We start from the raw sequence: 23,407 nt of genomic DNA on the forward strand, positions 1-23,407 counted from the left end.
ACTTCCTCATATGTGATCTTAGACCACAAAACCAGTCACAAGGTTCAATTTCTTAAAATTAAAGCTAAATAAATCAGCTTTCCATTGATATATAGTTTGTTCCACAATTGGGCAGTATAGTTGTATTTGTTGAGTAGTTGTTAAGATACAACTACTTGAATATCTAAAATCTAAGGGTGCAAAATATCCTTTAAAGGTGCTGTATGACTAAAGTATAAAAATACAATAGTATGCTTGCAGATATATTTGATAATCATGCAAAGTTAACATGTTTATCTGAAAAACAATGCTACAGTCTGATATTCTCCTTTTAAAAATGTGTCCTGGCCCGGATTGTCAGCATCTCGGTTTAGGTTTTTTAAACCCGCCCACTGCCAGTTTACCCAATCATGTTTCGGAACCTCAGATTGCCAGTTGACAGAAAACAGAGCGTATATTACTTCAGTCATGGAAACTGGTAAACAAAAGGGCTCTGAGAGGGAATCTGGCAACCTGAGTGTGTCAAATCTGAGCAGGAGGGGCCGGGTGAAAAAAAAATTGCAATACCTAGTTCAACCACTCTGTGTCAATCCTACATACAGCACCTTTAAAGTTGTTCAAAAAAAAGTTCTTGCATGAAGTTTTGATATTTTTATGGTAGGAAATCTAAAAAATATGTTCATGGTACATGATCTTTGTCTAATAGCCTAATGACTTTTGGCATAAAAGAAAAATCACAAGTGTAACTTGAATTTCATAAAAACTAATGATAACATCCTAACATTTTGGTTTACAGTTTTTCTAATCCTAAATATTTTTCTAATGTAATAAGGTATATTACTTTGGACTTGGCCCATTATTGAATATATATTGCGTCCCATGCATTACCTCATCATAAAACTCTGGGTTCTGCTGGTGGTGAAGTACAGCTGCATAGGCATGTTTGGTGAAGAGAGCACCTCCTGGACGACCACAGATACACTATACATGACAGTGACACACAAACAGAGCAATTTTTTAAAAAGCTGTTTGGCCTTTTTAACTTTACTGCAACAGGGCAATGCAAGGAAGGACAGAAAACAGTGGAAAAATCTTTAAATCTTATGCAAAGGACCTTTAAATTGATTTAACATGAGTTATTTATTGTATATGAAAAAGGTATTAGGGCAGCGTTGTACCTTCAGAGGTTGGGCATCTTCTTCATCTGACTCTTTAAATTCCACACACACTGCGATGTTCCTTGCCTGAGTCACATAAGATAAAGACCGAACATCAGTCAGAAATCTACTTACTGTGGGATCTCTAAGGGCATGTTTTATGAGCGGAGGGTGTCAGCCTTTATTACCCTGACCATCTCATATGCCGATAGCTTTGGCAAACAGCACTAATATTGCAAGAAAATGGAAAATTCAAGAAGCTTTCAGCTGATAACGCTAATGTACCTTGGCAAAAGATTTCTGGCTGTCATATTTGAGGTGTTTGGGATAGACATAGAGATGATTGTTGTAGGTGGTGAAAGGCTGAGAGCACTTGGCGATACAGGGAACAAACTCCTCCACCTCCAACAGAACACCGTCGCTCGGCCCGTCACTCTCAAAAGGCCTCACTGGGATGTAGGATGGAGTGACACAATCTAGCCAATGGTGAGGACAAAAGCTGAGTTTAAGTGACCGATTCATTGCACACAAGTTTCAGGTAGAAAATATCAGAAAGGACGTGCAGTATGTTAAAGTTACTAGCAAGACTTACTAGCAACATCAGGAGGGACATTATCAATGGTAACGTCTAGGTTACCCAAGATGACAGGCAGTTTAGCCATCTTCTCAGGTCTGTTGATGCAATTTTGACATACACGGTTTGACATTAATGGTTAAATATCGTATTAAACGAAATTGGACAAAACATTACAATAAATGTTATAAAATTTTTATTTCGTCCCTTTAGCTCACTGAGGCTACATTCATTTGATTTTATTGTCACATGATCCTTCAGAAATCGTTCTAATAATATCAGTTATTATCAATTATCAATACTGTTGCGCAATTATTAATAAAGTTTTGTATTATTATCAGTGTTGAACATATTTTTGCTCCCTAAAATTTCTGTTATTTCTGTTAGTCCAAAAGAACAGCATTCATTGGGTGGAAATCTTTTGCAAAAGCGACTCACTTTTGATAAATACAATGCATATATTGCCATTTATTTTAACACTGAGAATCATAATAGCATATTATAATGTTGCCTAAAGGATCTTGTCACGCTAAAGACTGAATTAATGGCGGGTGAAATTTTAGCTTTTCCATTACAGAAATTAATTACCTTTTAAAATATATAAAAATAGGAAAGATATATTTTGCTGTAAGTTTTAGTAACCTTTCACAATATCACGGCTTTACTGTATTTTTTATTAAATAAATACATTCTTGGTGAGCATGTTTAAAAATATTTAAACATCTACTTATTCGAAACTTTCAGGTAGTGTACATTCATATAAGAAGCTCATATATCTGTAGGAGGTCTGAAAAAGTGCCCCTCTGAGAGGTACTACAAAACACATTCCTAACAGTGGGACCATCCACAGCTGCAAAAACACTGCAGAAGAATATGAATATTTCCATTTAAAGTTGTTTTAATATACTGAATCCGCTCTACTGTAAAAGGGACAGGAATCTCTAGTGAAGATAAGCCTGATGACATGAGATGAATACTGACTTCCTAAAATCCGCCAGCAGTTTGAAAAGATCCTCTTCTGAGAGTTTATTACTGTCTTGTCGGTACAGTGCGGAGAAGCGAGCGCTTTTATCCAAAGTCCCTGAGGCATCTTTAAACACAGGCCTGTGGAAAAGAACAAAAAGACTAAATATTGTGATTGACACGAGACACAGTGAGAAGAACAGAACATTTCCAGACAGTTTTGGCTCACCGGGCAGCCCATGCGAAAGGCATCCTGTACTGGCCCAGTCTGCTGCAGGCCATCTTGGCATTCTTCAAAACCTTCTGAGCAACCTGTGAAGCAAAACACACATTGTTCTCCACAGCCTCTCTAGAGGCATTTTTTTAACAGTGAACTGGGCAGAAAGCACGTTCCTGGCAGTCTCGCAGGGGTTTTAGACGTTATGCTTGTAGTTTTAGGCAGGGGTCGTTGTGGGATGTGGTAGAACTGCTTGCAAGTTTATGGATGCTAAAACCTGATAATCTTTCCTTATCCTTGTAATAACCACTCTTTGTTTTGATCGACAGTGTGTATTTGGTTCTTCTGTTTTGTTTGGTATATGAGTGTGTGTTTGTCTGGGAGAGCTGCTTTGTTTCTGTGTGTGTGTGTAGTTGTTTAATGTTCATTACCTTGCTGGAGTCGGAGCTCTTCATGTAGGGTTCAGCGCAGTGAGTGATGCCTCCCTGCAGAACTTTCTCGATTCGGGCAATCAGGAAGATGTCAGGGTGAGGACACGTCACAGAGAAGACACCCTGAAACACAACGCATAGACTTTTCTAACTGAAAAGACTGTGCCAGTTATGTATCTCTTTTCTAAACAAGGATATCCCCAAAGGGAGGTTAGTTATAGATAGCTATGCTTTAGGGACAATTTGTCCCAGAAGTTAAGTAAACACACTCAAACACTTCACTTTGTAACTTCGCTCTTACTTTTTAAAAAAATTTATCTATCTAGTTCTCTCTATCATTCGATCTATCTATCTATCTATCTATCTATCTATCTATCTATCTATCTATCTATCTATCTATCTATCTATCTATCTATCTATCTATCTTTCTAGTTATCTGTCGTTCTGTCTATCGTTTTGCCTATCATTCTATTTATCTTGTTGTCTGTTTTATCTATGTCTCTCTGTCTATCTTTCGTTTTATCTACATTGTTCTCTCTATTGTCCGTTGATATATCTATCTGTTTCATTGTCCCATCCTTCCATGTTTTTATTCATCCTATCCATCAATCTATCCATCCACATCTGAAAAAATAAACTGTTAGATCAGTCCTCTTACTTTTTTGGGGTACTGCAGCATCCCCTCCGGCAGCTCACTAAGCAGGGTTTCTCCGTGAGGTGTGTCCACCCCTCCATTTATCTGCATGCTGGGTGATGGGATCATAGAGCGGACCAGTGGGTGATTTAGATCCACATGAAAATCTGCAGATATTTTTCGGCTGTTCTGCACATCAAACAGCGAAAGCACCACGAAGAAGGGCTCCACCTGAAGAAAACAGCAAAGCTGCATCTAATCTGTACCAGAAGTGTGGGTCGCGCTACGAGTTGACATGCTGAACCGCTTCAACAAACAGAGGAATGTTTGCAAGCACCACAGAGACACAGCATTTATACTTAAAGCTTATTGAGAAGTCGTGTAAGCGTGTGTGTACATTGAACTGGAATAGGAGAAACTGGTTAAACCTTGAAATAATTAGACATTTGCCTTATGTAATCATATACAGGACTGACTATCAATGTAAACACAATTCTCCCTATCCCTTGTCGTTTGGTTGGTTTCCACAACTCATCAGAGACAAATGTTTAGCCGAAGAGCTTTATTACCACAGAACAACTGTGACTGTGCATGTGAATCTTACATTAGTAGTAGGTCCCTCTTCATTTTCTGCAACACAGCTTTGAAGGTTGAAGGACAAATCATTGCAGCTGACCAAAACTCTCTTCCCGAACTTCTCTTCAAACTGCTTTACATCAGGTTCAATGCCAGACAAATCGAGTCTCTACAGGCCAAAACATACACGCATAGCTTAAAACCAGTAGCTCACCCTGTGATTTAATGGATTATTTATTATTGGAGCTGCGGCTCACCTGTGTGTCAGGGTCCAGAGTAAAGAGTTTCAGACGAGTTTCACTCCTCATCTTGGTCTCAATGTCTCTCGCACTCTGAAAAGCAAAAACAGGTCGCTAATTACCACAACTGATTGCGTTTCCTGTTCCAGCATATTGCATGATAAAAATCATTTTCTTAATTACTATTTTGTCTTGGTTTCCAGTGGAATATCTACAAATACTTAAAACAAGATTATTGTACAAGAAGTAAAATAACATAATATATAATTTTTTTGCTGAATATTCCTGAAAAATTTAGTTACATTTAAGATTAAAATGGCATGTTTTTTTCTACATTTATTAAACAGAAGGAAGACAAGAATTACTCTTTGTGCATTTGTAACATAATTAGCAATTCCCCAATTATCTAATATCTAGTTGCAGTTACTTTAGAAGTAAATTCATCACATTTTATGAATGTTCAAATATTTTCACTGCAAAATAAGACAAAAGATTTAGCCTAAATACATTCAACATCATTACAGTGAGATAAAATTTGATGTGCGAGAAAATATTCTGACTTCAGAGAAAAGAGGCGCCTAGACGATTGATTCCAGGGGAGAGAGAGACGGCAGACAGGAGAATAAAAAGCGAGATAGAGATGTGTGTGTGTGTGTGTGTGTGTGTGTGTTCCAAAGTGTGGGTGGTTCATTGTGGAATGGTTGGAAAACATTAGCCTAGAGGACTAAGGGTGTGTGGAAAAATTGTGGATGTGTAGAAAGGGCAGACAGCGAGGACGCCAGCGTTGAGATCATACTACATTCAAGACACAGGAGCTGAAGACCAGTATTCACCTTCAAACACACACACACACACACACACAAACACACACCCTGTGAAACTGTAGATGATTGTTTGTATAATCAGCTAAATGGGAGATCATGCGTGTCTATATGTACGTCTATGTGTCCACAATACCTGGAAACTGTCCTGAAAATTCCCCGGCGAGATGTCTGTCTTCCCCAGCTCATCATCTGTTTGAGAGAAAAAACACTTGATGGGCTGAAACCCTCAAAACCAGCAAACACAGTCCATTAGTCTATAAATCAACAAGTAGTGACTTGAAAAGCTGTCAGATAATGGTGTCAAATCGTAACAACAAACACAAAAGTTCTGCTCAAACATTAAAACTGTCAAACTACATTTTTTATGATTAAAGACTGAGTGGAAAAAGTTTTTGAACAGTAAGATTTTTTTTGTTTTTGAAAAGAATTCTCTTCTGCTCACCAAACCTGCGTTTATTTCATCCAAAGCACAAATGTAATTTATTCCTTTGATCAAAGCTAGACTGTTCTGGGTGGTTGCTAGAATATGGTGGGTGGTTACTAGGGCATTACTTTGAAGCTTCTTAGGTATTCCAAACTGGTTTAAAATGATTATAAGTCATACATGGTTTATAGGGTGTTATGGGAGGTTGCAAAGGAGTGTTTGGATGCTAACTATGCAATTTCTAAAGTATTCAGAGTTGCTTTAAAGAGATCCTGTCATTAATTACTCACCATCATGTGGTTCCAAACCGAAGATCTTCAAAGCACAAATTTTATTTTTGATGAAATTCGAGAGCTTTCTAACCCTGCATTGACATCAACACAGCTGACACTTTCAAGGCCTAGAAAGGTAGTATCATCAGTTGGTTCGACCTTAATTAAGCCTTAATTAAGCTATGCGAATATTTTTGTAGCTTCATAAATAGCTAGAACGCCGACTCCTGCATCAGCAGCTTTACAGGTATGCATTGAGGTTCCGAAGAAAAGAAGATAATTTAAAAATTTTTGTTTTCTTTTTGCTTTTTTCATAGGTACATAAAAAGAAGGTTGAACCACTGATGTCACATGTACTAGTAGTCCTCATTGAACGTGGTGGTTCTCTTGTTGTCTATGCAGGGTCAGAAAGCTCCTGGATTTCATCAAAAATATCTTTATCTGTGTTCCGGAGATAGAGAAGGTCTTAACGTGTTAGGAAGGACATTAGGGTGAGTTATTAATGATATCATTTTCATTTTTGGTGAACTAACCCATTAGACATGAACATATCTGTTATGGGTTTTTAGGGTGTTGTGGGTGGCTGTTAGAGGGTCCCTAGAGTGGTATGGGTAGGTTCCTGGATCGTTGCCATGGTGTTGCTACAGTATGTGGCTTCCAAGGAGTAGTTTTTTTTAATAAAAGATAAAAAGGTTGTTTTTAGGATGTTGTTGGCGGCTGCTTGGGGTTTCCTATATAGGGTTAATATGTTCATGTTACTTTCCCAGGATATTCCAGCCCCTATGTATGATTCGGACTCCTCCCTATAGGCAAGTCAAAAGGATTCTTTGCCCATTTCATTGCATTAATCTGTCTATTGTAACAGCACACATCTCCTCAGCATGATTTGGTATCTTTCATGTCCATAGAACAAACATTGCGAGACGCGTTAGGCGCCAAAGTTTAATTCTTAGGGTCAGAAGTTTGTACTGAGCCCAAACCTTAAGTATGACTAATAGCAACAGTCATGCTCGCCTTAGCAAGCTCCACAAGTAATTAGTTATATTTGTTTCTACACTCTGATTGGTCGACAGGTGTTTATTGTTTTATTCGAGGCGAGAAGAAAGGAATGTGCTGTCCTTTGAAACTCATCAAATGTAAATAAAGACTCCCAACCTCCTCTCCTGTGTGAAATCCAAAGGCTTTAAGAGGTGTTAAGTGTTACTGTTTGTGCATGGCTATGTGTGCGTCACTTCAGGAGTGTTGGGTATATGGAACTATCTTTTAAAGGATGTTAAAAGAGTGGGTGGTCTCTTCAAAGAACAGATACGTGAAACACAAACACACCAGCCGGCTCTGCAAATATATGTCTATATGCGTATTCTGTGTCAACAATCTTATATTATCCTATATTAACGTATCAACACATGCCAGCGGACATCCGTGAAATCAGACACACACATCTGTGAAGTGCACACACTCAAACACACACCATCGTGCAGTTCTCCGTTCCTCCTCTCCTGCATGGCAAGCTCAAAGCTGCTGTGGAGGATCTTGTTGAGGGTGCTGATCCAGTCCTCCATCTCTCCTTCGCTGTCTGCCGCCAAAAGATACGTGCTCTTGTCCTGCATCTTCAGCTCAAACGCGAAACGACGCACCTTACTGTTCTGCATGGTGACAGAGAAATAAAGATATTTCTAATCACTGGCAGTGAATATCATAGCTCATATAATTTAGCTTAGGAAGAGGTTGATAAGATATTTTTGACTGGTATCTTGGCAAATTCGAGACACTGTGAAATTATTAATTAATGAGTATTAATGAGATAACAATAAATTCTGGGAACTGAAATCTTTACTTGATCTCCTTTTAACCTCATCGCTGTCTAGAAATACAATTGAGACACAAGTTCTTCTTTTTTACTTTTCTTTCCTATGGGAATGTGAGCACACCCAAGACATTGGAATGATTTTACACTTTATGAATTTATGACTAATTTACACCAGAAATGACTCTGGAAAATATATCCATCCTGCGGCAGGAGCAGAAGGCCATTTACTCCCAGACGACTGCTGAGGAATATCTGGCTGCTTTGCATGTGCACCTGTTGAAATGTTTAGGTTTTGGACCTAGAAATAACTTTTACTATTTCTCTTTTGTCTGAAATGTGGAAAACAGACAAAATGTCAAAAAACAGATGTTGAAAACAGACAAAACAGGTTGCGCATACCAAAGGAGTACTTTATTCTTTCAGGGGGGCTGGTGAATCGAGGAATGTAATTACATTTGCACACACACACACACACACACACACACACAAACACTCTGTGCGCACCACAGGAGAAAATGGAAATATTTGACCCTGGGAGAAATCATGCGTGAATTAGGCTGGACCTCATCTTTTCCTCTCTGCCGCTCGCTCGTTTTCATCTTTCTCTTTCTCTGCAACCCTGAGTAGCCCCATCTGAGGAACTGGCCATCCAAACACTGATATCCCCTCATGAGGATGTTATTAGAGATCTGAACTCCTTCTATAAACTGCTTTGTGCTGCAGTAAATATACAAAACAAAGCATTTCTTCTCCTGGCACCCTTATGAACTTTAAAAGGAATGTTCTGGGTTCAATACAAGTTAAGCTGCTTCGATAAAATTTGTGGAACAATGTTGATTGCATCAGAGTAAGCTTGCTTTGATCGTTCAGTAAAAAACAAACAAACAGCCAATTACAGTACAATACGTTACAATAGAAGTAAACTGATTGATAAAAATAAATAACAGTTTACTTACACACTGAATAAATTTGTATGCATCTGATTATCATTATTTTCCAATAGAAAATATGTTTTTTACTCGTAACTAATATGTATTACATAATACATAATAATACATAATATGTATTAATCATATATGTTTTTGGTGAGTTTGAAAGTTTCTCTGTGTCATGATCATTGTAGCAGTGGTGTGAACACTACTATTCTTTAATATTGGGAATGATTTTTAGAACTATATCTTTATCATTATCTTTATACTTCTCGTTATTGGTGTAAGTGGGGCTTTATACTGGTAGTTACCTGAATGACACCCATGCAGGAGTCCAAGAAGATGGTTCCCTTGGGTTCTTTAGATATTTTCTCATCTTTGTAGAAGTTCAAGTTGTATGATCCATCTCCCAGCTGGGTCAAATGGAAATACCTTCTCTTAAAAGACTAAGGGGAAAGAAAGAGAGAACGCAAAGATCATTAAATGAAAAAAAAACAGATGTAAACACTATGTTTAGATATTAAACTTGTGACCATTCTAAAAATAACATCTAGCGGAATGGGATCATGGGAAAATGGACTAGTGAGAAGTGGCAGTTGGTAAGACCCCACTTCCTGTGTATGGCATTGTGAGCACAAATCTGCTTTTTAGAGCAGGACTAAGGGTCAGAATTAGCTTAGCTCTGTCTGTGACTAAAAACAAACAGATGAACACAAACATGAACATAGCTGCTGGAAGCCGTTAACTTGCATAGTAGTTTTGCTATGACATACTATAGAAGTCAATAGCTACCATCAACTGTTCTGATATTAAAACTCTCAGAAATCAGAAAAACACTCTTGAGGTTTGGAACAACTTGAGAGTGAGTAAATGATAACAGTACTTTCTTTTTTAATTTAATCTATGCCTTTTAAAGAATTAAAGAGATGTTATAACCTATCAGCGATGATTTATAGCATAAAGAAGTTTAAAATAGTACGACTTTTTTCCACATACACATATTGTTTCACTTCAGAAGACACTGATTGATCAACTGGGGTCATGTAAATAACAGATGTGTCATTTACAAGCATGAATTCTTTTATTTTCAACTTTGAGAGATAGATTCCATTTAAGCATGCATTATGGTGACAACAACTATTCAGTAAGCTCACAAATTCCTAATCATTGAATGAAAAGGGTTTGTGTATATTGCTAACTCACCCTCATGGTAACACTGATGGCACTGTTCATGTTTGCTTTATACAGCCAGCCATGTTTGGACACGCCCCCTCTTTGAGAGCCCAATGAGGCGGCATCCTTCAGGAACCAGAGAGGAACATAACAAGCACATATAAGAACACACAGGAGCAATCATCCACCCGCACACTGTGACTTCATCTGTTTCTTCAAGCCTAAATGAAAACACGTCGATGTCTGACGCAGTTTCCAACATTAGAGCCTCTAGACGCTCTCCGTGTTTCAACATGAAGTCCATTTTCACCTGACCCCCTCAATTATTCATGTTCTCTCTCATCCCTACAGGGAACAGTCTTCAAACTGTACAAACAAACTCCATCCCTGAGTGAGAGCTCAGACAAAACGGCAGACATGGAGCTGGAATTCTGGGAAAGGTAGGTGAAACCCAATCAGGGAATCAGATAGCCCAGAGGCAGAGTCCTGCGTCTGCTCTTTCTCTAAGGCTAATGTAGTCCCAGAGGCTCCGCACGAACGCATTACTAATAAGCTGTAAGTTCCTTATTATTTATTTATTCTGCTTATCAGTCAGTGAGAACAGAGAGGAGGAGAGCGAGAGAAGTCGTGTGTTGTAATAGGCTGATGAAGCATGGTGCATGTACCTAGTTGAATACCATTTCCTTTGCCTGTCACCATACTAAGGAAACGGGTAAAGTAAAGAAATAATAGCGCATGAGTTTCTTGTGTGTTTTATCAAACAAAGGTCTAGACAGAGGGATTTGAAACGGCTAAATATGATCAAATTCCTGGCTGCATAAAGACATGAATCACTGTAATTACAGATTAGAGTGCTGCATTCTGAATCACATAAATGTCCTTATTTGTTGGTTAAAAATAAGATAGACAGAAAGATGGACAGAAAGACAGATAGATAGATAGATAGATAGATAGATAGATAGATAGATAGATAGATAGATAGATAGATAGATAGATAGATAGACATTAACAATTTACATAACCTAATTAAAGTTTGATTGTAATTAAATGTATTACTTTTCTCATATTTCATCTTAATCATATTCTTCACTGACATCGTTGTTATATTTAGAAAAAAAAACCTGAAACATTATTTTGCTGCACTACAACACTGTTAACAAATATTAAAAGAGCAATTTTTTTGCTTTTTGCTATCATAATTTGAAACATAATTCAGGGTTCATTATTGGTTCTCAGTGACATCAAAATAATCATGTTCTGACATATAAAAAATACAACCACAAAGAATACAATATAATAATTATTATTATTATAAATAACAATTCTATCATAATAATAATTTATATTTCTATAATACAATTTTTGTTCATAGCTTTGTAGACTGAAAGTGTAAAAAACTTTACATAAAAGTCTTTTAAGATGAAAAATTAAGAAAGCATATTAAAAAAATACAAGACAGTTTTTTTGCATGACAAAACAAAAACATCTGTTAGTTTGACTTAAAATCAACCCCTGCTGCAAGTGTTTTTGTTTGTGTGTTTGTTTTCCCAGTAAAAACAGTCAGGCATCGTGGGCAAATGACTCTTACCTCCTCCTTATCTGCATCTTCGTCCACCTCAAATACGTGACTAGCTAATTTCTCTGGCCGAGAAACTTTACTGTAAAAGAAGTTAAAAAACAAACGTGAGACACAGACTTTTAAATTTGTTTCCCAGTGCAAATGTCATTTATCTGTCAAGTATTTTCTTAACTGTTCTGAGTGTTTTTTAGCAGGTGGCTACGTGGTTTCTAGGTGAAAAAAAAATCTCGACAAGCTAAACGATCATTCATGTCTGTAGCACATATTGTACGTCTAACAAAAAGGTTGAGTGCTTATAACTCAAGGACCCTGTCGCTCTTCCCTCACACACAGTATTTGTGAAGCAGTGGTGGGCGGATCGTAATGTTGCTCATGATGATGATGATGATGATGATGATGACTATGGAGCTTCATGTGAACAGCACACATTATCTCGGTCTCCTCCGTCACCATCATCCCTCCTGCTTCCTCTGCGACCTTTACCAAATGCCAGACGCTGGCTGTCTCCTGATCTCCACAATGTGATTTGCCAGTTATTGACCGCTAAGGCATAATTGCTCCATCAGTTAGTTGAGACAGGAAGTGACATCGGTGGTTGCTGCCCTGTCCTGAAACAGGTGGAGTATTTATGTGCTGAATGACAAAAGAGAGAGGAAGAGAAAGCAAAGGAGAGGAGGAAATGGGCTGCTGATGGGTAGCTGTTGTGTGAAGAAAGGAGGATTTCCCGATTTAGCTCTGGACGAGACCTCGCTGTCAACGCAGGGGCAGGACAGGATGAGGACACTGATAAAATTAGTGAGTTAAATAGCATCTCTCTCTTTCTCACACGCACACACGCTGTGAGCAAACAATGACTCGTTGGCTCTCTTCCAATACCTAGTGAGCTGCCTTGCTGTCGACTACCTGCATAGGCAGCTGCTTTATAAGTAAAGGTCAACCGATATATCTAAAAGTGCAGAGTGGCTAATGGCTGATAAAATTACAGATGCTGTCAAATTAAAAGTCTTGTATCCAATACTTGTAAAATAAAAAAAAAGCCAAATACTGACCGACAGCAGTCAACTGATGGACTTAAAATGATGTCTAATAGCTATCTTCGCCTCCTTCCTTTGCTTTTCCCTTTCTTTGTTCAATTTTAGCAGTCTTGTGGTTCTTACTTTGGAAGTTGGCGGAAGTCTGCAGAATAATCTTCATACTTGTAGTTCACCACATGCCAGTCTGAGTTGTAAGTCTTGATGCACTGTAAAAGAAAAATAAATGAGCAAATCTGTCTTCTCTCTACTGTCATATGGAAAGCACATAAATACATACCAAAAAGCACGAGCGCACGCAAGGACCCAAACTCCCAAAAAGGCTAACGCACCTCTAATAAGTAATCTAATAAGAATCCTGTTTTCCAAAGCAATCTGTGACAACAGCTTTTTAGAAAATAATTTCCTGACTGTATTCTTTTACTAATCACTGTTAAAGCTGTCACCACACTGCACCACAAACAGACACTAATATATCCTCTCAGCATTACATTAAAGCAGATTCAATTCTATTTGTTTTGTTGGCAGGGCAAGCATTCAGTCCTCAGCAGTTCTTAAAGGGATAAGATGAAACTAAAAGCCTATAAACCCAAAACGGCTTTCTCACTCTTATTTTAAATCCAATTAATGGAGAGGAAGAGGAAGGCAGCGAGAGAGTAGATGAGTTGACAAAGTAGATTTTAAGACCATTCTGAACTAAGTATTTATTCTGAACTAGCAGTCTCTTGTGCTCTTGTACTTTTGAAGTTATTGCTTTATCCCGATACTAAAACAAAAATCAACCAAGCAAAACAAAATCAGCGACACTGATGACTTATGCCATTATAAGACAAAAACTTGAAAATAAATAAAAGTTGTTGGGCAGCTCATCTTGTTTGCCTTCCCTTGTGGATCAGATTTAATGAACTCTTTTGAATCTAAATGACATCAGCTCTGGAGTAAGAGCATGATAAATGTTTACTCAATGATTCAATTGCACATATTTTATGTCAGACAATGTTGCTTCCAAGAAGTTGTTTGCAAGTTTAACGGAACAATCCTTCATAAATGCGTGTTGTTCTGGGGTGTACATCGGACATGTGCACATGACTAACGGTCTGCGCAGATGTTTTGATTTGTGAAAAAGTAAAAAACTGTCTGGCTCTGGTCCAGCTGTCCTTGATGACGTCACGGGCAGGAGGAAGTATGGTTTTACGCTCTCTGCTGATGACGCCCAACGCCCGTGATATCCACACAACATTGGCCTAGACCTTACACACGCATATGGTTTATTCTAATGCAAACGCATATGCACATATAATAGAATTATTGAAGAAGTCTGTTTTGACCTGTTGGAAATTTCAGTTTGTTAAATACATTGCTCTGGTTTTACTTGTATCTAAAGTCTTATTCCTTCCGATATGATCAAAGATAGTTCGTGGTAAAACATGTATTTTTATTAAAATAAGATGTCATGGTAAAATGAGATAGATAAACATTTCTGAGAGAGATGATAAGGCCACTTAGAGGCCTTAGAAATTTGCAAATCAAATATGATAATATAGGTTTATAGGCTTAAATTTATATTATTTGTGAGTCATATTATTCTTAGGAGAACTAACACGTCTCATTTTAAAGTAAATAATGCTTAGCCTATTTAATTCCAAATTTTTCATAGACAAAAAAAACATCCAAATGATGTGTTTCCGCAACTGGATAAAAAATAAACAAAAGAATTATTGCGACACACATTTCTGACTTTTTTTTCTCAAAATAGCTTGAAACAAACTTGCAATTGTGACTCACTGTCTCAGAATCAGTTATAAAGTCAGAATTGTGAGATATACATTTGTGAGTTATGCTGTTTGAGTTACCATTATGCATAAAAAAGCTTGCAACATTAATAAACACTGAGATAAAAATAACAAAAATATTCAACCATCACTTTATATGAAAACCTTATTTCCAGTCACTATTTTGACCGGTGGGATTAAATGGGTAAATAGTAGACTTACATGGCATTATACTGCAATATTAAGCTTCTATTGTTTCTATTAGAGAAAGGCAAGATGTTTGTATGCATTTCCTGATCTAACAGCAGTAATTCATCAAGCAATGATCAAATGCCTGAGAAGAGAACGGTAACCAGGCATGTATCCAGACACGCGTTTAAGCCCATTTTTAAGAAATGATGCAGGTGTTTGGACTGCAGCGTAGTACAGCCTCAGTAAAGTGTGCCAGATTGTGGTATTCCACTGCATCCTCTCAGATCCAGCCTTTAAATTGTGAAATGCAAATGCTGTGGCAGCATGCAGCACGGTCCAAAATTATTGGGTGGGTTTGCAATCCGATTAGCATAATTCCTTTAATGAATCGTATGCTAACACAATACAGCACGTACAAATAAACGACGTTATCAATGAATGCGATTCATTAATAATTCACACTCCTTTCGATCTGATCCATGAATATATGTTTTATGCATATGAGGTCTTACCTCCTGCACGAGCAGGCTGCAGGCTCTCTTTTCTGCCCCATCTGGTACTGAAGAATACAGAGTTCTGCCCTGACGCTTCAAAGTGGAGATCTACACAGATACACGTGGAAATGTTTTCAGATACTAAACAGAGATGAGCACACGAACATGCATAAAAAAAGACCTTTAAGTGTAAACCTTGCCATTTTTTTGTAGCAATAAATCAAATCATATTAGACTTTAAACAAAAAAGAGGGGCTCGGGTAACAAGGAGGATTTGGAAACACTCAAACAAGTGAAACAACCGTGTGATTTAATTCTAGTTAATTTTTTATTAGTATAATGGAAATAAATCAAAATATCATTTTTTTTAAAGGCATCACCATAAACTGTTTTAAAGTTATATTTATTTTAAGGTAGTAAATTAATTTAGAAGTCGACTATTGAAAATTCTTTATTTTTAAGTTGGTCCAAAGTATCTTTTTTTCCCAGTGTAGTGAGAATACGGACTGATTTAATAAAACCAGCATATACAGGGTCTTGTCTCTGGCTCTGTCATTATACAGAGTCTCGGATGTGCCTTTCTAGGACACGTCGTCTCAGTCTGCATTCATACTCCAATACACATGTAAATGTCTCTGTGTTGTGGAGCCTGAGGCCTGATGTGAATCTAACATTGAACGTGAAGCTAAATTGTCCATTGCTGTCCAGCCCTGGATTTTACATGCAGCGCCGTGCTCATTTTAACCAGCTTGTCTGCTTGTAAAATCTTAAATAAGCAAACTATGCATTGAAAATAATCGTGGTGAACTCATCCCTAACCACTCAGAGGCGTTATGCTCTGAAGTCAGTTTATAAGACTTGACTATACTGGGCATGACTTTATACACGGCTGAAACATTGTGTGTGTGTGTGTGTGTGTGTGTGTGTTTGTAAATCTATTTTATTACGGGTGTATTTTTATATACGAAATGCATTACAGTCATTTACTGTATATTTATTGTGTAATGTATGAATTACAATATTTAACAATTAGTTTTGTTTGTAATTGTCACCAAAAATAAAACGCTTCATAATCATTATAAATTATTATCTTAATAAAATGCATTTTTGTCCGAGCGTTAAATTTAGGCTTTAGGTAAAATGTGACCACATACAATACAGTATATGTCATACGTAAATAAACATAAACGAGTGCAAGTCTTCATAATACTACTAACACTCACAAGATTTTCTATTTGTGATTGAGAATTATATTTAACATTTACATTTTTACAATAAGATTTAGAAATTCTACTTAGATTAAAGTTTTAATTTAACTGGACTGTTGCCTACAGAACACAGTTATGTTCTGTTCCTCATAAACCAAGGCCCATAACAATGATCTCTCGCATGCATCCACACCCATTTCTAAAGGAAAACAAGTAGACGGACGGTTCCATTCAGAGAAGCAGCTTGAGAAATCCCCTGAGACAGTGTTACTGCAAAGTTAGTTGAGGGTTGTATAATGGTTGCGACGGAAAAGCAGGCTCTCGCGAACACTGAAAGAACAGTGATGTATGACTAGTGAGCCGAAGGAGGAAGCAAACTCAAGACACACCGCTGAGAGACTGTGAAAACTAACATCTGCACAGGTTACTCAGCGCTCAGAATCATGCTGAAAAATAACATTTCAGACGAAACCGCAGCATGAATTCAGATAAGAAGAGAACAAAAAATACTGACGGGACTGAAAGTGTACATGTGCCTCTAGCAGAGAAAAATAGCAGGCAGAAGAATAATGGAATGGATACTGAGGTAAAGCAGATGGTCTGAGAACTGGATGTGTGCAGATAAACAGACGTTCTTACCTGAAAGTCATCAACAGGAAACTGCAGCATGTCTCGGAGGACATCGCTTAGTATTTGCGTTTTCCTCTGGACAAGTACGCTCTCATAGTCCAACGGCTCGATCACTTTTGGTTTTACCTGGAGACAAACGACACACACAGGCTTAACAGGAGTAAACCAGAAAAAAAAAAAAATCAGGACCTAATGAACCATGAATGACCATCAGTTAAAAAGCTTTTGGAAGGGCTTTAACATTTGCTTTTGTTAAGTGACCGCAGACAGACCAATCTGTTATGTTGAATTCAGTCGGGACATTAAAGAAGTCATATAGGTACACTTTTAACTTACTGTGTAAATCATAAGTAAAATATAAGAAGTTATTACACTATATAATATTTATATATAAATGTACAGTATATAAATGAAAATAATCAACATTCATCCATATTTTTATTCCCTAAACTGCATCTTCTAGGTCAAAGGAAATTTAGGAAACAGCACAAAAAGAATAAATAAATAGCAGAAGAGATAAAATTGTAAAATAAAATAGTGTGTAAATCAATACGTTTGTGTAAAATGGTACATAAAACTGAACTTGGAGTTCATTAATAAAAATCTATATATTTGATTAAACTCAAAGATCACATACCGTTAGTGAATATAATGGGTTAAACTTATACTGCAACTGTTAAAATATACATGTATTTTGTGTATATAGAATATGAGTAGTATGAAAGAAATCTGTATGTACTACATGTGTTGTGTCATGCTTTTCCTCCACTATAGGCTATGCTGTATATGTAAGCAAGCATATTTACATGCAGGCTTTGTCTTCCCATTTCAGAAGTAAGACTTGAGAAGTAGTTTCAAGGGACTCTATTCAATTCAACAAACAATAATTTTGAAATGAATCAAAGAATCAAGGAAATAATATCATCCCTTTAGGGAATTCTATTTGTCAGAAAATATATATTATAATATTCTCTACATCAGCATATAGTCATGTAATCCAATACTGAAATAAAGTGGTAAAAACTCTTCAAAATACAATACAGTGAAGGATGTGACAACATCAGCAGTTAGCAGAGTTAAACACAAACGTCTTTGTGCCCAGATACTCTGTTCTGTTTGTTAGTGAGTGAGGGAGAAGAGAAAGCATAAGAGAGTTGTGAATGAGTATTGTGTTGAACTGTACCAGGCAGTTCACACACTGCTTCCCATAACCCACGCTATGATTGGCTATGGTCAGCAATAACAAGCCTACATCATCCAATAAAGACAGAGCGAATAGGTTTCTGTTACAATGTCCATTGTGACATCATTGCTTCGTGGGGACCCACAGCACAGAGCGTCTGGCCTCAGGCACTAACTGGCTAACATATAATGGAGAAGATGCTAACCTCTGGGGAGAAATATTTCCTGTTTAATCCACACACACACACACACACACACACAGATACACACTTTCATAAAGCTGTTTGCCACAACCATCTCTGAAATGTGTTCAGACAATCAAGTAAGCACATATTTAACGCAATATGCCTTTGATTTACAATATGTCTGTGCAGATGCATGCAACATTGGGATGTCAATCTCTTCTTTAATATATTAGTATGCAAACGATGAGCTGGAAAAATGATAAAATTTGCCAGTACACATTTAAATTACATAAAAATAACATAAAAAATGTAATTAAAAATAAAAATAAAATTATAAATCTCAGTTATTTCTCCTACTGAGCAATCTAATTAAATCTCCTTTATCTTCAGTGAATGGTTGCCATCAGAATGAGAGTTCAAACAGCTAATAAAAATATCCCAATATTTGTTTTTGTGTGTAAATGGTGCACGATTAATCATTTGACAGAGCTACGTTAGACAATGTTAAAAGTAGTGTAACATAGCTCTCCATCCAGTCTTTACGAAAATCCTGCAGGGTTTAAACTAACATGTTTGTGTGTGGAGAATTTCTTGGCCATAATCCACTTATTGCGTGCACTGACTGGGACTCCCTGCTGAGGAATGTGTTCCAGTATTATAATCTTACGTTTACAGTGTTACGTTTACATTTCTTGCGTATAATCACATGTAGCGCATTATAGAAGCCCATTAAACTTCACATATCAAATTTATTAGGTCTGTTGTACAGCTCAGTCCACTCAACATCTCTATTCAGGTGAACATTACACAAAGACATAACATCTGTTCTAAACGTACACGCATAAGCCTAGAGAATGTAAAAATTAAACTATGCACTCTGTGAATTGTCGTATCTCCGTCATCTCACACTTTGCGTAGACTTTAAAAAATAATCAATATTCTGGCAACACAAGCAGTCAACGTGCCAGCGTGAATGCCAGCCGCAATTCCCACAGGTCACTCAGCACAGCCAACACAAACACCTACTAATGAATACAATATGAGACTAATTAGGAACTTGCCAAGGCTAGACACACTCATTTAAACACTCGTGAACACACACACACACACGCACACACACACACACACACACACGTATGTGCAGTATTTGGAAGACAGCGATGCTTCTTTTAGAAGAACATCCTGACAAACTTCTGGCACACTCATTTGCACACACACACACACATGTTTATGTGTGCAGGACTGTGTGTTGTGTCAAATGTCAAGCTGGAACTGCGAAGGAAGAGGAGGGAAAAGGGAATCTCATTAAACTGTCTCCCTCCCTTCGGGCCGAGGGAGGATCTTAAGGTAGGAGCAGACGGCCCTCGCTGTTTAACTGGGCTATAAATCCTTGTACTCTCGCTCTGATTTGCCACAGACACATGGACACACGCTATACACACACAGACAAACACACGCAATTTCATTCTACAGTTCAATAAATCAGGAAAGTTTTTGAAGCGAAACGTTGCGAGCTGATCTGAGCTTCACTAAAGGCCAATAAAGAGGGCATATGCCAACGCAGGTGCGACAACTCTAAACACACACACACACACACACACAGCACATCAGCACTCTCACACACATTGTTCATATGCATACTCAACACAGCAAACAAGTGTGTCTTTCTACTTCATCATTTTTATTTGTTGTTTTTCTTTGTAGTTGTGAAATTTAGGAATTTCTAAAAAAAAAAAAAACACATTTTTCTATGTGCAATGTAATTTTTTTATTTTAAAAATATCTAAGATTATTGTAGCATTTATTTTCCTAAGTAGTAGCATGTTTTTGCAATAAAATACTGCTGAAGTTTTTCTATTTCTCACTTTATTTAGTGTGTTAATTGCAGTTTCTTTACTTTTTTAAATGATTTCAGACGTTTCCTACAAATTTATTGTATTTTTCCCAGCATTTATTTTTATTTTCTTTCAGAATAATGGGAGATTATTCGGAATAGTATTCAGTCAGTAAACAGTAAACATTCTGTTTTAACGAGATGTGAAGGGAAATGTGCGTAACATAAAAACATTAAATAAAATTACAGTGCCATTTATTTTAAATCTGACTTCATTTTACTTTTTACACAGCAAAAAAACATTTGGTTTAGTTTCATGATGACACAAATATGGTATAGCACAGCGCTATTGCTGTAAGTCAGAATTACTAGACCTGTTCGCTGTGCTTTAAATGGCCACGTTAAAGACTTACCCCTACAGGCGCTGCTGTTTCCCCCTCTATCTCCATCTCCCCTACACTCCTGCCCTGCTGAGGTGTTTCACACGCTGCATCCTTACGGCCGGCTCGTCCAGCCCTGCCCTGCATGATCCACGACTCGCTCCCTCCAGAAAGACCAAGAGCTAAAGCCTCAAATCAGCGTCAGTCCCAGAATAATAAACCAGGTTATGTCTCACACAGAACTGAGAGCTCTGCAACAGCCTGCACACCCCGAGGGTATTCTTCCTTCTCTGCGTCTCTCTCCCCCGGCTGAGGCTCTCTTTCTGTGCTTCTACTCCTCTCTAGTTTCTGAACTTTACCATGTGGAGTTCTCAAGAGTGTTTTCCTCTATCACAGTCCCTCCTCCCTCCCTCTCTCTCTCTCTCTCTGCGAGAAGCAAGCACCACTCCTTCACACAGCTGTTCTGGTATGGGGGAGTGTCTGTGTGTATGTGTGTTTGTCCGTGAACACTATTGCGTTATGTCACGCTCATCTGTCCTCCCTCTGCACTGAAACAGAGATCTTAACTGTCTGTTTCACCTGCCAGAGAGCAACACCCAAAGCCCACATGTGAACACAGAATAGAACAAATAAAGAGACAAATCCTTCTTTTTATCACAAAAATAGCACTGTAAGTTTGTGAGAGTTACTACTAATGATCATAGTATGAAGGAAGATGTATGAAAAGACATAAAAACATATTTTCCCTATGTTGATGTGTTTCAGAACAACTTTAAGTTTGTAAGTTTAGACACACAAAACAGCCAATAAGGTTAAGATCATCTTGGCAACTAAGTACTTATAAGCGCAACAATTCCTAACTGGAGTTAAACTGACGCTGAAATAGTTGTGGCTTAACAGTTTGACACTGAGTGTATTTAATTTATTTGTGCTGTTGTCTGAAGAAGCGCAAGTGCATGGTGTACGTAATCCAATGTAGACAGTTTCTCTGCCTACAACAGGCTCTATTTGCTTTTGCTCATGTCCAATATAAAAATGGTGTAAAATTGAAATCAAAATGAGTTCAACCTAAAAACTATTACTTTCACATGCAATTTCTAAGGCACATTACAAAATGCCTAAAAGTTAAACTAAAATGAAAAGAAAGTAGGTAAAGACATGTTTAATCTAGAGAGCTTTTGTTTGGGCAAAAACTGTGTGGTGCAAAATGAGTTTTCAGCCAAGCTCATATGGACACAAATGTTTATCTTGATCTGTGTGAATACACCGAAATATCAGCCTGCACTCATGTCTCTTCATATAGAGATCTTTTCATAAGAAAAAAAAATGTGTCTCATATTATAAACAACTCATTTCCTTTTAAGTACGTTCACACAGCAGGATAAGACACACAATTACAGATCTGCTTATCTGCACCAGTCCAGCACTCTGGTGTCCTCGGGAAAGGTCAGGCGACAGTCCGACACAGAGTACAACTGATATTCGTTCATATTCAGAAATTCAGCAGGAGCACATGTACACAAATACATACGCACACGTCCTGTAGTGACATCTCTGAGGTCAAAGGTCATCCTTAGGAAGTGCAAGAAAGCAAAGCAGGGATGCAACGAAACCACCCGTAGTAGATTCTTTCTGTCATACGAACTATGTAAATGTTAAGCAACAAGCTCATTGGCTTCAGATGTGCCATTTAATGATCACGTGATGTCGAGTAGATCTGGGGGCTGTGTATGAACTGTTTAGACTACTCTGATAAAAGTGATCAAATTTCTCTTTTTCTTCAAGACTGGAGGTACTTTTTTTATTTCAGTTATAAAAAGTAAGATTGGTCTTATTTATATTGGAAAAGTAAGGCTGATTACCCCTTAGCAACTGCTAATTGGTCAAACTAGTTCTTAAGACAGTCTTAACACAGCGGCTAAGCAGCTGGGCCCTGACTAAAATAAGTATTTGTATGTTTTGCTCTAAAGGCAGCCATATGGAAATATATTAGCCTATATGACCTTACAATTCCCACAACATCCAAACAAAATATTTTTGGACCTTTTTAAAAGGATATTTTCCCCCCAAAATAACCAAAGAGTTGATGGTAACCACAGACTTCCGAAGTACTGACAAAAAAAACTTAAAAATTTCTCCAGTTGTGCTCAACAGAAGAAAGTTTGGAACAACTGGGCAAGGGCAAGTAAAAGATTGGTTTTTAGTATTTAGGTGAACTATGCAATTAAGCTAGGAACCGTGCAGCATGATTGACGGCACATGAAAAAAAAGATGTCATGACACTTTAACACTGAATGACAATATTAATCCATAGTCTTAAGGATATAAGCATCGTTCTTGTTTTAACAAGCATCACTGAATATTTAAAAGTATAACTTCCTATCGTGTGTCTCCACATTCAGTCAGTAACATCTTGTCTATGAACAACTACAGTCAAACACATGAAACGCATCAATAACCTACACACACACACATATGCGCTCTGTTATCCACACCCTTGAGCTACAACATTAGCTTGAGCGAGTTGCATAATCCCACTTTGACGCAATAATTGGGAAGATTCCCAAAGGGGGTCAGGGCAGGGAGCCAGGGCGGGGACCACTGACTGAAAACACATCCAGAAAAAACACATCCAGAAAGCCCCGACCTCACTGTATACACCCATCCACAGGGGGAGATTCATGGCTGGGCCTGAACTTTAGCCAGCTGCTGCTACGT

General features: G+C 37.6%; 1 protein-coding gene across 11 annotated transcripts in view; it reads right to left on the bottom strand.

Annotated features, from left to right (window-relative positions):
- The window catches only part of dock9b (dedicator of cytokinesis 9b), a 64,769-nt gene that overhangs the window by 20,511 nt on the left and 20,851 nt on the right, over nt 1–23,407 (bottom strand). For all 11 annotated transcript variants that reach the window (XM_043242712.1, XM_043242711.1, XM_043242709.1 and 8 more), the window contains exons 2-19: nt 17,118–17,234; nt 15,289–15,378; nt 12,939–13,021; nt 11,791–11,860; nt 10,233–10,328; nt 9,341–9,475; nt 7,762–7,936; nt 5,728–5,783; nt 4,789–4,863; nt 4,560–4,700; nt 3,980–4,186; nt 3,322–3,444; nt 2,903–2,985; nt 2,692–2,814; nt 1,729–1,808; nt 1,422–1,612; nt 1,158–1,223; nt 868–960 (exon numbers count right to left, since the gene is read on the bottom strand). In XM_043242712.1, the coding sequence (XP_043098647.1) occupies nt 868–960; nt 1,158–1,223; nt 1,422–1,612; nt 1,729–1,808; nt 2,692–2,814; nt 2,903–2,985; nt 3,322–3,444; nt 3,980–4,186; nt 4,560–4,700; nt 4,789–4,863; nt 5,728–5,783; nt 7,762–7,936; nt 9,341–9,475; nt 10,233–10,328; nt 11,791–11,860; nt 12,939–13,021; nt 15,289–15,378; nt 17,118–17,234 (2,004 nt within the window). The remainder of the gene's footprint in view (nt 1–867; nt 961–1,157; nt 1,224–1,421; nt 1,613–1,728; nt 1,809–2,691; nt 2,815–2,902; nt 2,986–3,321; nt 3,445–3,979; nt 4,187–4,559; nt 4,701–4,788; nt 4,864–5,727; nt 5,784–7,761; nt 7,937–9,340; nt 9,476–10,232; nt 10,329–11,790; nt 11,861–12,938; nt 13,022–15,288; nt 15,379–17,117; nt 17,235–23,407) is intronic.

Source organism: Puntigrus tetrazona, chromosome 6 (genome assembly GCF_018831695.1).
Source record: "Puntigrus tetrazona isolate hp1 chromosome 6, ASM1883169v1, whole genome shotgun sequence".
Lineage (NCBI taxonomy): Eukaryota > Metazoa > Chordata > Actinopteri > Cypriniformes > Cyprinidae > Puntigrus > Puntigrus tetrazona.